General features: G+C 38.5%; 2 protein-coding genes across 4 annotated transcripts; one reads left to right on the top strand and one right to left on the bottom strand.

Annotated features, from left to right (window-relative positions):
* Nucleotides 1-347: 347 nt before the first annotated feature.
* LOC146668135 (permeability factor 2-like) lies at nucleotides 348-1,564 on the bottom strand. Of its 3 annotated transcripts, none has more exons than XM_085408600.1 (4): nucleotides 1,305-1,563; nucleotides 1,054-1,171; nucleotides 839-925; nucleotides 348-702 (listed from the first exon to the last, which is right to left on the bottom strand). In XM_085408600.1, the coding sequence occupies exons 1-4, from the start codon at nucleotides 1,369-1,371 to the stop codon at nucleotides 690-692; spliced, it is 285 nt and encodes a 94-aa protein (XP_085264726.1). In that variant the 5' UTR covers nucleotides 1,372-1,563; the 3' UTR covers nucleotides 348-689. The 3 variants fall into 3 exon arrangements, with proteins under 3 accessions (XP_085264726.1, XP_085264727.1, XP_085264728.1); XM_085408601.1 differs by having other exon boundaries at nucleotides 365-699; nucleotides 1,305-1,554; XM_085408602.1 differs by lacking the exon at nucleotides 348-702 and having other exon boundaries at nucleotides 835-925; nucleotides 1,305-1,564.
* Nucleotides 1,565-2,957: 1,393 nt separating this feature from the next.
* Nucleotides 2,958-14,197, top strand: LOC146668134 (C-X-C motif chemokine 10-like). The gene is made up of 5 exons (XM_085409973.1): nucleotides 2,958-3,344; nucleotides 3,423-9,558; nucleotides 9,746-9,863; nucleotides 9,950-10,036; nucleotides 11,062-14,197. Exons 2-5 carry the CDS (start codon nucleotides 9,510-9,512, stop codon nucleotides 11,072-11,074), a joined length of 267 nt encoding a protein of 88 aa, XP_085266099.1. The 5' UTR covers nucleotides 2,958-3,344; nucleotides 3,423-9,509; the 3' UTR covers nucleotides 11,075-14,197.
* The last annotated feature ends 1,817 nt before the right edge of the window (nucleotides 14,198-16,014 follow it).

The following is a 16,014-nucleotide window of genomic DNA, read 5'->3' as shown; positions in this document are numbered from 1 at the left end:
TTCCCTCTAAAATTACAGTTTTAGGACCAAAGAGGAAAAACTAGTCATGGTCTGACAAAAAGCCAATTACTTGATTATTATGTATTATGCCATAAGTGGGAATCAGTGGACTACTTAATGTAGGTCCACTATAACTAGTTACAACAGTAAATAATTACTTAGACACAATATGCATCAGTAATAACAATCTATTAAAATATGTAATGTATGTCATATATGTTACTATATCATCGAATGGGTGTTTTTCCATACAGAATATTTACAATATCTGGCTGCTCCTATTATTGATATTGTCAGTTTTGCAATATAAAATGTAAGAAAGGGCAAACAAGCTATTTCAATTTGACATTTTATTTGACATTTTATTTCATAAATACAGAAAAAAAATTAAGCACTTATAATCATAAATACATAAATACATACACACAGGGAAATAGGTAGCCTCCCTTTCTTCATGACAGTAGAATACATGGAGAATACATATACTGAAGTAAAAAAATAAGGTGTTTGATACAAACACTTCAATCAAAATTCTGTCATTTTTAACAGGTTTTCAGGCGAGTGGTACTGCTAGTTGCATATGATGACATTCATCTCGTGAAAGGAACACGGTGATTTCAGTGATTTTTGTTGGTTAAAAAACAGCTCGTTCATGAAGCACATCTCTTGTGTCGCTTCAGTTCTTCAGCTCAGGGTCTGCTGCTTGGACAAGAAACAGTAAAGAAGAATTAATTTGTGTGTCAAAAGTGGATTTTAACATTGTTTGATAATTTCTTAGTTTCTATTTCCTATTAAAAGAAAGACTGCTGTGTTGGCATACTTTTAGGTAAAATCTTACCTGGACATGATCTTGTTGATCACTTTCTTGACCCAGGGGGCCTCAGGATTAAGGCAAACCTCTTCACCTGTCCTTTTCAGTGTGGCACTGCAACACAAATCAGTGAAAAAAAACTAAAGTTTAGATAGAGAACTCGTGTTGAAGCCAACAAATCACAGTGACAAAATCAAGCAAAATTATCACTACTGAGATGGAAAGAAGACTTTGGCTCTTACATGATCTCCGTCTCCTCGCAGTGGGAGTTGGGAAGAATCAACTCCACCTTCTCGATGTGGCGGCCAATAGGTTTGCTTTCTGTCTGAATGCAACGGCAGTGCAGTTCCACTCCCATGCCTGTAAGAAGAAAGCAGTTGCACATGGTCACAAAGTGCATGCTGAAAACATTTAATGCAATGAAAAAGGATAGCATGAATAAAATTGCTTGTTACTGCTAAATTAAGCCATTAAATGACAAAAAAAAACATACCTTCACAGGTGGCCAGCAGGGTCAAAAGCACCACGATGGAGCTGACAATGATTCTGTTGCTTATCATTTTGCCTTTTAGAAATTCTGTAAAAACTAACAACGAAAAATAACAATGTTCTTCTGAAAGCTGATGAAGCCTGAAGCGCTAATCTACAACAGCTGTTTGTTTTTTCTTCTAGTCTGTTTGTCTTTCTTTCAGCTCCCGGTCCCCTCTCTTCTCTCAGTTCAGCTGCTCTGCTGTTTGACTCTATCCCTGAAGAGGCTCAGCTTTTAAAGCCAACTGAAAATGACTCACTTCTTGCAGATTGCGCAAGAGTGGACTTTCAGACCCGGTGTGGGAATTCACACTGAGAGCTCTAATAGTCTGATTTATCAAGATTTGTCACATATATCACCTTTGTGGAAAAACACTGTGACTAAAACTCTGTGATAATCGACTGATGCCACAGGAATGCTTCAGATTTTTTTTTTTTTCATTAACCAACTACGTCTGCATTCCTGTATTGCACCAGCTCTTGCACGAAGCTTAAAGATTGACCAAGTGGTGACTGATTCACAGATATAATATAATTTACACCTGAATGTAATTTTTGAATGACTGGTTGATGAATGTTAGCCTCCGTTTGTTGGCATGTCTCTCACATACTCAGTCATCATGAAAGTTACCTATTTGCATAGTTTTCATAGAAAACAAAGTGAAAATGGGGAAAAATGCAAAAGTGGCTAAATTCCTAAGTAAAATGTAGTATCACATTCGCTCATCAAGTCTTATAAGAGCTACAGTATTTTTTATTCTTAAAGAATTTCATTTCTTTTCCATATGAGATGGTAATTGCCTCCTCAGTAATTAACTGCCAACTTAATTTCGCTCAGTCCTTAAGAAGAAAAGCTAAATACCTGCTGTATTTCAACAGTGGGTATACTGTGAATATGTTGATCATGTACACATGCCATATATGCATTATAGTAAAAAAAAAATGCATATATGTTAAAAAGAGACAGAAAATAGTCAACAGTGCAATAGACTCAATACTTGAAATGTGCAATTCACTTGTATTTTTATTTTTTATTCCTATTTATTCTATTTATCCCCTTTGTATATTTTATTTATATTTGTCTCTGTATTTATATATGTGTGTGTGTGTGTGTGTGTGTGTGTGTGTGTGTGTATATATATATATATATATATAACAGTTCTGTAACTGTAACTTCGGTCGTTGCTGTGCTTTTTTTGGAAGTCGAATTTCCCAGAGGAACCCACCCGAGGGATTAATAAAGTTCTATCTTATCTTATCTTATCTTAAAATCCTTTCCCAGAACTGGACTTGAGTCTGATGCAATCTCATCTAGCTCAAACATGTCTGCTGACATGACGTCGATTCAATCATTCTCACAAAGCAGAAGGAAGTCTGAGCAAGAGAAAAAGACTTTAACTGTTGCTTCACTTAACAAATTAATGCTGACTAAAGATTTTTTTTCTTTCAGAGGGCAAAAGTCTGTCATTTAAAGGCACAGATATTTCCATATTAGTTGTAATGAATTTTTTTTCTGTTTTGTTTTGTTTTTTAAAATTGATTTTTGGAAAAATTGGATGCAATGACCAAAGGTCTATAAACCTATTAACCGATGGTCCCTTTGTGGTCACACCTAGGGATGGGTATCGAAAACCGGTTCTTGTTGAGAACCGGTTCCCACTGTTTCAATTCCTTGGAATTGTTTGCCGTTTTTGCAAACGATTCCCTTATCGATTCCAGTCGCCCCGAATGACGTCACCACGTTGCGGAGCGTCATTTACCTGGCAGGAAACACGGCGGCTCAAACGCTCAAAAGTTTGATTATACTTTATGAGAACCGATGACAACAGGGCAACTTGCAAAGTAGATATTTCATTTAAGGGAGGAAACACTACGAATATGCAAAAGCATTTGCTCACAAAACACGCGATGACCTTAAATGAATGTTGTGTTTTTAATTCCGCTCGTGACTCTCAACCCAGCAGCAGCGGTAACGTTTGCACGTCCTCTCCCGTTAATGCGGCAGGTAAATAATCAACTAACAGTGCATATTATGTTAGCGCAATCTGCCTTATTACAAGACCTGCCATTACTGTACATGTAGGTGACCATGATGAGAGAGACAGACAGAGTCTGGCTGGCACTCGCTGGTAGTTCTCGCTGCAGTCTACCGGTAGCGTCTCCTTTCAGGCCAGGATAGACTAATGTCACCGAGCAGTGACTCAGTTTGTGGTCAAAGGCTTGCACCCATTTGCCACAGCAGATGCCCCGATTTTTGGTAAGTGAATGTGTTTAATTGTGGGCAGGGACATTACTGGATATTCTTGTGTAATTGCCACAGAACAATTTATGTTATACTTTGTTATTGCTACAGAAGAATGTTGCAGCTTTAAGGCAGGGATGACTCCTGGAGTTGCTTTCTCACTGCATATGCTTTATTTCACAATCAGATCGATTCGATAACAAAAACATACAGCAGCTCCTCTCCTACTCCTAGCCCTTCGCTGCGGTGGAAAAAAGAACGACTTCAATCCCCTTCAAGGAACATACGTACAAAATAGTTTTCCTGATACACCAATGGGGCGTTCAATGCCATCTTGTAAATATGAGTACTCTGGCAGAGTAACAGTTCAAATGAAAAATACACCAGAACAAACAAGCAAACAAAAAAAGAAGTGTGGGGTACCTTTGAACCAATGAACAAAGTATAACAATTTATACTTTTTAACATAACCCGACCCCGTCAATATGTGATATGTCTCACAAGAATATTTATTTTATTATTTTACATTTACAATTTTTTTTCCTGGGGACCCTGTGACACCCCATTGAAGAGCCGTAGGCTGTGGATCTCTTAAGATCTTACTGTTGGGTTTGTAAGGCCATGTTACTCCTAAATTTCTATCTTGTTCAAAAAGAAGATATAAAACAAAGCTCTGAGCTAATCGACCTTAGTGTTCTCCTTTTTAAAAAAAAAAAAAAAAAAAAAAGAATCGATAAGAGAATCGATAAAGAATCGAATCGTTAAACAGAATCGAAAATGGAATCGGAATCGTTAAAATCTTATCAATACCCATCCCTAGTCACACCCACCTTCGCTATATAGAAAGGGAAAGCAGTTATGGTTAAACACAGAGCATGTGATGGACCTCAACGGAAAGTTTTTAAGTTAACCATTACGATGCTGAAATTAAAACTAACATATGTAGTGAGACATGTGAAGAAAAGATGATATCCGGCATGTGACCACCAGCAAATGTTAGAAATCAAATGACAGTTTACATCATCTGGCTCCATGAAATTCCCCTAAAGAAATATTTATACATATATGAGTGACCAAACACTGTCTATTGCTTGAGTTTGAGTTCTGTGCATTTAAAGTATTTCATATTTCCTGCACACAACAAAGAAAAAAAATATTTCTACTGTTATATGCAAGATTTCATTTTGCAAAGCAAAACCTATTTTAAGGAGCGTACTTTCGTATATTAGTGAGGACATCTCATTGGCATAATGCTTTAATTTTCTGCCATCACAAAGATGTTTAAACATGTACACACACACACACACACACACACAAAATACAGGAACTAGACTTTTAATTAAGAGGAAGTATAACAAAATTTTTTCCTAACCGCATGTTTCACAAAACAAAACTTCCACAACCTCATGTTGGCCCATCTTGAACCTAAAGCTAGAAGTTGAAGCAAAGAAATTCCCCTAAATGGAATAAATGAAATCAGACCATTTTAGGTGGATAATGAAAATGATGAACTATTTTTAACACCTATTTTGGAATTATTGTTAAAAGATGACTCACACTGTCAACTCACAATGGCCAGGTTTGAAATGACAAAACAAATATTGGATGAAACTGCAGTGCCATTTAGTGTAGGTATCTAAGAGGTGAGAATAAACTCTACTAACTTTTATGCAAGCATTCCAGTTTTTGCGTCCTTGTGAATCATCTCACTATCTACTTGAATTACAGTACTTGCTGCCATGCTGGTGCATGCTGGTAGCAGGCACATTCATTGAGATTTGACAACAACTGGGGTGGGATGAACTGTGCTTAAAAATGACATATATGGTCATGTTTCCTCAGAATGAATAGTAGGAACGTCTGTAAACCTTCAACTTTATGTAGCTCACTGATTTTCCCACCAATTGTGTGTTTTCATTTACAGATTACCACATTCTAAGTGAAGTATATAATAAAAAATAGATATTTTCAAACATTAAAACAACTCCAATCACCTCCACATTCACTAAATGTATATTGCCAAAACTATTCACTCATCTGCCTTCACACACATATGAACTTGAGAGGCATCCCATTTTTAATTCCACAAGGTTTAATTTATTTGTGTTTATGAAAATTTTTGACCATCGTTCCACAAGTGCGTTTGTGAGGTCAGACAAGGAAGTTGGAGGAGAAGGCCTGGCTCCCACTCTTTAATTCATCCAAAAGGTGTTCAGTCAGGTTGAGGTCAGGACTCTGTGCAGGCAAGTCAACTTCTTTTACCCTCCAGCGAAGACGGACGAAGCTGATGAAGGCTGGAGCGGTCCCACTGACCCTCCAGCAGACGACGAAGGCTGGAGCGGTCCCTCGGACCCTCCAGCGAAGGCGAATGAAGGCTGGAGCGGTCCCACGGACCCTCCAGCAGACGACAAAGGCTGGGGCGGTCCTCGGACCCCCCCAGCGAAGGCAATCCCGGACGAGCCCCCATATGTTACACCCCGGCCTAGGCAACCGGCGTGCAACGTATGAAAATAAAAATAAGAAAAAGACACACGAGAAAAAAACTAAAGCTCTCCACCAAAATCCCAAAACGAAGGTGTCTCAAACGAAAATATTAACAAACCCATTCACAGCTATTTACAACAGACTATTTATTTACAACAAAACACCAAACTATTTACAACACGGGGGAGATCGCGACCATGACACACTGAAACACAGGGTTTAAATACCTAGAAGGAGCAATCAGGGAATGGACCACAGGAGGGAAACACAGCTGGGGCAAATTAGACCTGACGAGACAGGGAAACGTAAACTGAAAACACTAAGATAACACAGACTTTCAAAGTAAAACAGGAAACACATAACAGTCACGCCAAAAACAACACACTGACAACACCGAAACGTAACATACGCCAAACTCTCTCATCATGTACTATGCACCTAAGCATCCACTGACCCTGCTCTGTGACTTTAGTTGGTTTGGGGCATATCTCAGTGTGCTGTTAGAGTGTGCTGAGAGTGTCACCAAAAAATTAAGGAAATTTGTTAAGTGGAGGACAAAACATGCCAGGTCTAAAAAACTACACATATCTACTGCAGATAAACAGTAACTGAAAGCCATGCCCTAAAGAAATAGAGGAAGAAATCACGAAAAAAAAAAGACAAAGGGAATGCAAGATATATCTGTCCCTTCTATTCCCTGAGGTCTCATCAGAAATTGTTTCAGTGGGAGTGTGGCAGTTAAAAAGCCATTTTTAAGGAGGGGAACCGGGAAGAAAAGGCTAATATGCTGTGCCAAAATAAACAAGAACGGACTCAAACTCAGTGGCAACAGGTCTTGTGAAGTGAGTGTCAACAGCCACTGCTAAAACTTGCTGAAAGATTTGTCATGGTTTGGGAATCTTGTCAAAATTCATTTAATTATGAATGCAAAAAAGTAACATCAGATTATAAACCATCATTCACTAACATCTGGAACTCATCTGATTGCTGTGTCAGTGATCACCGTCACTGTCAAAACATTATTGATGCACAAAAGGCACTGAATAGAAAACACACAATGGAACATAATCTGTCATGGGTTGAAAAGCCAGACTTCAACATGATTTAAGCAGTGTGGGATTACCTTGACAGAGACTTTTAAAGAAGGCAGCTAACATCCAAAGAAGAGCTTTGAATGTCCTTCAAGAAGCCTGTAGTCATTTCATTAACGAAAAGAAATAGCAAGGAAGCTTGCCTAAGCAAGTTGAGGTCGTGTGAAGAATAAAGGTTTACCTTACCTAAACCAAATATTGACTTTTAAGTTCTTTAGAATTGTGCAGACTGTTGTTACTGTCAACACTGTATTTCCATTTATGCTGAAAATGTGTAATACAGTAAAAAGTTAAACTGTTATTTTATCAGTATAGTAGACATGTATATTAAATGCATAGATGCTGACATTGCACCTTTTCACTGTTAAAGCAATGTAGAAAGATGAAATATTTTGGAAAGAAGTCAAGACAACATGCAGGAAATCTATTTCCTGTTCATAGACTCAAAGATATATACACACAGTATATACAGTGTGTGTATATACACGCATCATGGACATGAATGTCATGGCAACAAGGATTTCTTTGAACTGTTCTTTTTCCAGCGTGGAGTGATTGTACAGTGTACATATTTAATTACTAAAAAATTTTTGATTGAACAAGTTTGAATTTATTTTCTGATTTTCTCCAGTCCACACAGAGTCAGAATTATTCAGGATCAAACATATACATACACTCACTTAAATATTTTAATAAGTGGCGCTGAAAGTGCAACAGTGTCTTTCAAATTGACAAGGACAATGCCTATTAACTTGTGATTAGTGATTATGATTAAATGCGACTTGTAGTTTCTGTTTGCCAGCATTAAAAATGGATTTGTTTGACAGGACCTATTTGGTTGACCAACACAACATTGGGAAAGTAAAAAGAACTGAATAAAACCGGAAAAGGATAAGTTGGGAAGGTCTCTTGGAGCCAACAACTGCAGATCTCTCCATCATCAGTTCAAACAGTAGTGCATAAGTACAAGTTATTCTGATATGTCATCACTTTTTCAAGGTCTGGAAGAATACAAGAGATGATTAGTTAGCATGTTCAGAAACACCCCAGGAACCACCAAGGCTTAAAGCTGGTACAACAAACTAGATGAAGTAATAAAGGAGAAAGACTACCTCCAAGATTCTTCACCTCAAATCAAAACCCAGATAGTTTAAAACTTGGACACAAAAGCACCTGGTAAGGTGCAACTTGGAAAAATTTAACCAATTATTAGTGGGGGTGTATGTATATATTTGAGCCTGTGTGGATTAGAGAACCCCCCCCCCCCTCTCCCCCCCAAAGAAAAAAAATCTAAAATCCTATACACCCAATTCTGGAATTTTAAAGTAATTAAAGATATATGGCGTCTAAAGCATTCCACCCTGAAAAAATAACAGTTCAAAGAAATCATTAAAAGCCCCAAATTACCATGAGGTTCATGGTAAGACTTAAAAACCTGAACTGGGAAAACAAGGACTGAATCATTTCCTTGCTGTTGGCCAATTGTTCATTGTTTGCGTTCTGCAAGCTGATGGGATGAAGTTTTACAATATAACTTGCCTCCATTGAGACTCAAATGTAAACATCCCCTGGATAGTCTGAAAAACGTCAGGATGTTTAACAAATAAAGAATTGTACAACCTCTCACCCATAAACAATGAATACTTTAATCTTGGATATCTGTTGGGGGATGGTCCCGAAGTACAATTTCACATGTGAAATCGCATCCCTCTGACTTTAATGTCATGCCAGGGCAAGCCTGCTGGCTTGTCATAAGCACCTTCTGTTTGAAAAGTTGGTATCTGCAAAGCCTTCACACATATATCTGGCTGAATATTAACAGGTTTGTGCTAGTTTTATTTATGTTTATAGAGGGAAACTGTTATGATCTATGTTTATTTATGCATATATGCAACACAAATTATACAAAGACAAGAAAGACAAATACAAAGTCTTTGGTTTGGCACAGATATCCATATTCCAGATAACTTGTTAGTACCATTTACTGACACAAAGCTATAAAAAGGCTTTAAGAGGTTTAAGAAAAAAAAAACCTTTTTCCATGGAAATCAGTTCTCTTGCGATGTACTTATCTTGGGACAGAGTCCAGGTATTTCCTTGCCAAAAGCCTGCTGCTGCAGCATGTATTTCTTATGTGATTCTTATTCTGTGCTCTCATTTTTTTTTATTGAGGGGGGGAGAAAAAAGAGTTCATTGGAAAGAGGGAGCAAAGAGAGAAAGGGGGTCTGCAGAGCAGACTTCATCACAATCTTTCAAAGAAGAGGGCTGAGCTGATAGTCTACTCACTAATCATATTCTTCAGATATATATCGTATCTCTTAGATAGTTTAGTTTACAGTCAGTTGCAGAAGAAATGTCTACTATCGTTGTAGCACTCCTGGTTTTCCTGACTATCCATGGAGGTAAGTATAGCTGAACAACTGATGAAAATACAAAACATTTATTGCTCAGAAATGTGCATTTGACACCTAATGGCAGCAACAGAATTTTCATTTTTGTCACGTGCATGTGAATTTTAACCTGCAATAGATGCTTGCCTTACCTTGTTTGTCTCCAGACACTAAAATCATTCTCTAACTTATCTAAAAGCCTCAGGTATCAGTCCTAGATGCCAATGCCTCTTTAAGGAGAAAAGGCCAATTGGACGTTTCATAAGCACCGTGGAGATTTACCCTGCAAACTCCTACTGCAAAAGCACTGAGATTATGTAAGTATTTCTATTGATTTGCCCTCATAAAACACTTGAACCATATGCATATATCTGCCGTCTCGTATCTGTCTTCGATCCTGCAGTGCTACTCTCAAGAAGGAGGGGCAAAAGATTTGTCTGGACCCCAATGCTCCATGGGTCAAACAAGTGCTTAAAAGTAAAAAGATTACGTGAGTGTAACTTTACTGTACTTTGGTAACTGTTGAATTGAATTGAATTGAATTGAATGAATGCTTTATTGGCCATATGCAGGTTGCCCCGCAGAGGAATAGTACCCCCCCCCGACTTACACACACAACAAAGATATCACATGGGAATACAGTCGGAGATCGGCAGCGTTGCAGAGAAAACACTGAAAAATTACACAACAATGGGAAAAAGTACAAGAGGAAGAAAAGAGACCTCTTCTCACGCTGGGCACCTATGGGAGGACAGCATGAGAACAGGAAACAAAAAAAACTCCTCTGCACAGAGAGCACATTAATGTCCACATCACAACATTAGAGCACGTGACTGGCCACAGGGGTGGATAGGGGGGTGGGGGGTAATCCGAAGGAACACAGCAGTCGTCCTACACAGCGCTACCATTTCAGCGCGGCACGCATACCCGCCGTCTTCCCCCGCAGGAAACAAGCATCGAAGGCGTTTGGAAAGGGAGGGGGAGTTAGTAGATACCAGTGCATATAAAACCTTATTTAAACAAGAAGCATATTACTTTTTTCAGAATCCGGATAAGCAGGGAGAGCAAGATGTCTGCAATGACTGAGAAACATATTTTAACACAACCCCACCTTCATTTTTTACATTAGGGTGAACTGGAAACCTTGTGTGGCTATTGTGTTTGCATGCTTAGTCATGGATCAGGAAAAGGTTCAATTTCTTACAAAAGGAATTAAAAGCACCCACTTCCCCTTAACATATACAATTACAGGAAGATATTCACGATACCAGGAAAACAGTTAATCGTTAATGATTAACTTGTCACTAGGAGTGTCACTTCCATTTTTTGCTTTTGTTAACAGGAAGTGGCTCCTACATTTTTGTTGGTTCTAATGAAAGAATAAAAAAATATACAACTGGTCATTTTATTGCATTCAAATTAATCAAAAAAATTTTGATTTTTTTTTTACATTTTTTTCTGTGAGCCAAGTGAAATAGTATTCCCCTTAAAACATGAACATTTTCTTTTCTGTAGGCAGACACCTTGAAGAATATACCTTCCCTGATTTGGCTAAGATGGACAGAGGATAGACACATGGAAAATAGAAGCACAGACTGCAGTTATAGAACATAAACTGGGTTTTGTTTGAAGGTGTAGAAGCAGGATTGTTTATACCCGTTTTCACTTTACAGCACTTAACTGTGTTCTCTTATTATTGATGTGAACTATCTGTGTTTGTATTTCCTTAAAAATATATCCTTATATACATTACATGTTCATTTATTAATACATTGTGGGGATAAACCTTATTAACTAACGGTAAGGAGGGACTAGATAGTGGGCAATGAGGACAGAGCACAACAGCAAGTCATGAAATGGGTTTAAAACTTTATTAGAAGAGTTGGCATTTAATGGTTTGTATATCACATATGACTGTGTGACTGTTCCATGTGCTGTGCTACATACCATACATTTTGTCAAGGACATTTTTGCTGCCTTTGAAATGTCAGGAAAAAATTGTGGAAAAATAAATCTATTAATCCATTTTCTTAACTGGTTATCCAATGCAGAGTCATGGTGGGGCTGGAATCCTGCCCAAAATGTCATAGGGTGAGAGGTTAACAGGTACAGTCTATTCAGGTATATTGTCCATTGCAGGGTAAAGCAAAAAGGAGAATTTCTTGGATTGTGTCATGTAGACTATGGCACACAGTGAGATTATATTTTCAATGGAAGGAGATTGCCACCTCTTGGACAAAGATGCATACCATTAGGATTGTCTCATTTACTGAATACCTCTATAGCAGCTGAAAGCAATTATGTTCTTTCAAAATTAAACAGTTTTTACTGTGCCCTTTTCAAGAAAAATCCTTAGCTGGTGTATAACCATAGTCATTTATGCTTCTTCTGAGCTGACTGCAGAACAACTAGTATTTTAGTTTTAAACACAGTAACAAAGTTAACAATTAAAAAAATGTACTATGTGCTTGTTTTGTATCATCACTGCTGCTTTGAATAAAGGCTTATGAATAAAGGAAATACAGTCACCTCTTTTTAGGACTGTGATTTCAAAAGCAACAGCAGATATTTGATCTTAACCTATGAAAGTTATGCTGACATACCGAATGTCACAATATTAACCATTTCCCAGTTACACAGCTGCTTTTTATTCCCCCTTTGACTTTCCCTAACTCTCTACTCCCTTCAGATCTGTTCTCTGTGGTTCTGTAACTCCTGTTTTCCTACTTTTCCCACTGACTTACATGCAAATGTTAACACACTGGGATATCATGTTGATTTACTGCCAAACTGTAAATAATGTTGCAATCTTGTTCTCAGTCTCCCAGTGCTTCCTATGTGAAAAAGAAATAGTAAAAACTTATATGTGATTACTCATGAAAGTGGCCACTTTCTAATTACTTTCATACATTGTTTTAGTAAGTATCCAAAACATACAAGTTTCATTATATAATTTTTCAAGGGATCTTATATCTGTTTTCACTCTTATATGCTTTTCATACAAGTTTCACACAAGACAGATACAAACTTTATAACATTTATATATATCTTTTCCATATGGGTTTTCTCAGCCATTATGTTGAATTATGCTTAGAAAGTAAAAAACAGAAAAAAGAAAAGAAAAAAAGAAATGTAGATCACATGCACGATGTTAGGTATTTTAGTACCATGGTAGCATTTACTGGATATTGTTTTATAGTGACATTATGCAGGAAAACTCTGTCATTCAATAAGGCCCCTTTTGTTTTAGTTATTTTTCTCTTTGACCCAAGAATTGATGTGTGAGAATCACAGGCTGGTACAAGGTTGAAATACCACAGAGATCACTCCCTCAGCTACATTAGTTTCTTAATCTTTTAGACGCCTGTTGAAGGCCAAATGGTTTGTTTCAGATTTCACTAATGTAAGAACTCTTCGTTTTGTGCCTTGAAAATATGTCGCTGAGATAATCACAATTGTAGCTGAACTAATAAACTACACAAAGGATGCTTCTTCACCCAAGGGCAGGAAGACGCTGCCTTATCTTGGTCTGTACTGGTTTAAACTGATAATCTGCTGTCTCATGAATTTTACCCTCTATATAAACTGTTGTACTTGTGAATAAAGTTGAGTCACTTTGGGAAGACAATCTAAAGCAGTCTCTGTTTTCTTGTTCTCCCAAGCTGCTCCCGAGCTGCTCGTACTAACACGCTGAATGGCATGCTTGAATATTACTTGAGAATATATTTGACTGTGTTACAGACTAAGGGACATTCTCTGCTGATAGGTGAAGGTACATTCTCTGCTGATAGACGTCCACGCCTCGGAGGAAGCCGATCCACGGAGTAGGCCCTGGAAACAGTTTCCTTCACACGATATAAATCATCATATACAGTGGGGCAAAAAAGTATTTAGTCAGCCACCGATTGTGCAAGTTCCCCCACTTAAAATGATGACAGAGGTCAGTAATTTGCACCAGAGGTACACTTCAACTGTGAGAGACAGAATGTGAAAAAAAAATCCATGAATTCACATGGTAGGATTTGTAAAGAATTTATTCGTAAATTAGGGTGGAAAATAAGTATTTGGTCACCTCAAACAAGGAAAATCTCTGGCTCTCACAGACCTGTAACGTCTTCTGTAAGAAGCTTTTCTGTCCCCCACTCGTTACCTGTATGAATGGCACCTGTTTGAACTCATCATCTGTATAAAAGACACCTGTCCACAGCCTCAAACAGTCAGACTCCAAACTCCGCCATGGCCAAGACCAAAGAGCTTTCGAAGGACACCAGGAAAAGTATTGTAGACCTGCACCAGACTGGGAAGAGTGAATCTACAATAGGCAAGCAGCTTGGTGTGAAAAAATCAACTGTGGGAGCAATCATCAGAAAATGGAAGACATACAAGACCACGGATAATCTCCCTCGATCTGGGGCTCCACGCAAGATCTCATCCCGTGGGGTCAAAATGATCATGAGAACGGTGAGCAAAGATCCCAGAACCACACGGGGGGACCTGGTGAATGACCTGCAGAGAGCTGGGACCAAAGTAACAAAGGTCACCATCAGTAACACACTACAACGGCAGGGAATCAAATCCCGCAGTGCCAGACGTGTTCCGCTGCTGAAGCCAGTGCATGTCCAGGCCCGTCTGAAGTTTGCCAGAGAGCACATGGATGATACAGCAGAGGATTGGGAGAATGTCATGTGGTCAGATGAAACCAAAGTAGAACTTTTTGGTATAAACTCAACTCGTCATGTTTGGAGGAAGAAGAATACTGAGTTGCATCCCAAGAACACCATACCTACTGTGAAGCATGGGGGTGGAAACATCATGCTATGGGGCTGTTTTTCTGCCAAGGGGACAGGACGACTGACCGGTGTTAAGGACAGAATGAATGGGGCCATGTATCGTGAGATTTTGAGCCAAAACCTCCTTCCATCAGTGAGAACTTTGAAGATGAAACGAGGCTGGGTCTTCCAACATGACAATGATCCAAAACACACCGCCCGGGCAACAAAGGAGTGGCTCCGTAAGAAGCATTTGAAAGTCCTGGAGTGGCCTAGCCAGTCTCCAGACCTCAACCCCATAGAAAATCTGTGGCGGGAGTTGAAAGTCCGTGTTGCTCGGCGACAGCCCCAAAACATCACTGCTCTCGAGAAGATCTGCATGGAGGAATGGGCCAAAATACCAGCTACTGTGTGTGAAAACCTGTGTGAGAGATACACATATTGACGGGGCCGGGTTATGTTAAAAAGTATTGTTGTTATACTTTGGTGGTCATTGGTTCAAAGGTACCCTACACTTCTTTTTTTGTTTGCTTGTTTGTTCTGGTGTATTTTTCATTTGAACTGTTATTCTGCCAGAGTACTCATATTTACAAGATGGCATTGAACGCCCCATTGGTGTGTCAGGAAAACTCTTTTGTACGTATGTTCCTTGAAGGGGATTGGAGTCGTTCTTTTTTCCACCGCAGCGAAGGGCTAGGAGTTGGAGAGGACCTGCTGTATGTTTTTGTTATCGATCTGATTGTGAAATAAAGCATATGCAGTGAGAAAGCAACTCTCGGAGTCATCCCTGCCTAAAAGCTGCAACACCTGGTAAAGACCTATAGTAAACGTTTGACCTCTGTCATTGCCAACAAAGGTTATGTTACAAAGTATTGAGTTGTATTTTTGTTATTGACCAAATACTTATTTTCCACCCTAATTTACGAATAAATTCTTTACAAATCCTACCATGTGGATTGATGGATTTTTTTTTTTTTTTTTTCCACATTCTGTCTCTCACAGTTGAAGTGTACCTCTGGTGCAAATTACTGACCTCTGTCATCATTTCAGGTGGGGGAACTTGCACAATCGGTGGCTGACTAAATACTTGTTTGCCCCACTGTAGCTGCACCTCAGTACTCATCAAAATGTGACTGTTCTTTTCATTAAATTTTCAAATTTGCTGAACCAGAACCTCTCGCCACAAGAACAGTTTCTTCCCCTCTGCTGTTGGACACATGAACAATAACCACATGACTGTCCCCGCCACTAACACATGACCCTACGCTGTGTCACTGCATCATTTCATGTCTGGCACTGATCACCACCTGCACTCATGTATATATCTTTCTACGTAGCACTCTTAATTCTTATTCTCATGTATATATCTCATGTATATCTCATGCACATATCTTTCTTTCTACATAGCACTTTAATTCTTATTGTTTGCACTGAAGCACCGCAGCAAATTCCTAATGTTGTAAACCTCAACATCTGGCAATAAACCCATTCTGATTCTGATTCTGATTCTGAAATAATATATATATACAGTATAACATCAAGAATCAAATGTAATCAAAGGTAAGCATTGCATTAATAGAATATTTTCCAAAAAAAACATGATAGGAATAATGGGAGATTTCCATTTGCACAATATTACAAGTCTGGCCTTTAAAGGGTCCTGAACTGTAAACTCTTTAGATGAAGCTGTGCTATTGGT

The sequence above is a fragment of the Rhamphochromis longiceps genome, linkage group LG6 (genome assembly GCF_057381845.1).
Source record: "Rhamphochromis longiceps isolate RC_006_pf linkage group LG6, R_longiceps_female_GT1.1, whole genome shotgun sequence".
Lineage (NCBI taxonomy): Eukaryota > Metazoa > Chordata > Actinopteri > Cichliformes > Cichlidae > Rhamphochromis > Rhamphochromis longiceps.
This window is presented reverse-complemented; position numbering and strand designations above follow the sequence as displayed.

Bases quoted from the DNA above. Each gene is read 5' to 3' on its own strand.
- LOC146668135 (XM_085408600.1), bottom strand. From the start codon at position 1,371: ATGATAAGCAACAGAATCATTGTCAGCTCCATCGTGGTGCTTTTGACC. The intron at 1,172-1,304 runs GTATGTTTTTTT...TTCTTCTTACAG, and splicing joins CCTGCTGGCCACCTGTGAAG to GCATGGGAGTGGAACTGCAC. The intron at 926-1,053 runs GTAAGAGCCAAA...TTTGTGTTGCAG, and splicing joins TGCGAGGAGACGGAGATCAT to TGCCACACTGAAAAGGACAG.
- LOC146668134 (XM_085409973.1), top strand. From the start codon at position 9,510: ATGTCTACTATCGTTGTAGCACTCCTGGTTTTCCTGACTATCCATGGA. The intron at 9,559-9,745 runs GTAAGTATAGCT...CTTATCTAAAAG, and splicing joins TTTCCTGACTATCCATGGAG to CCTCAGGTATCAGTCCTAGA. The intron at 9,864-9,949 runs GTAAGTATTTCT...TCGATCCTGCAG, and splicing joins TGCAAAAGCACTGAGATTAT to TGCTACTCTCAAGAAGGAGG.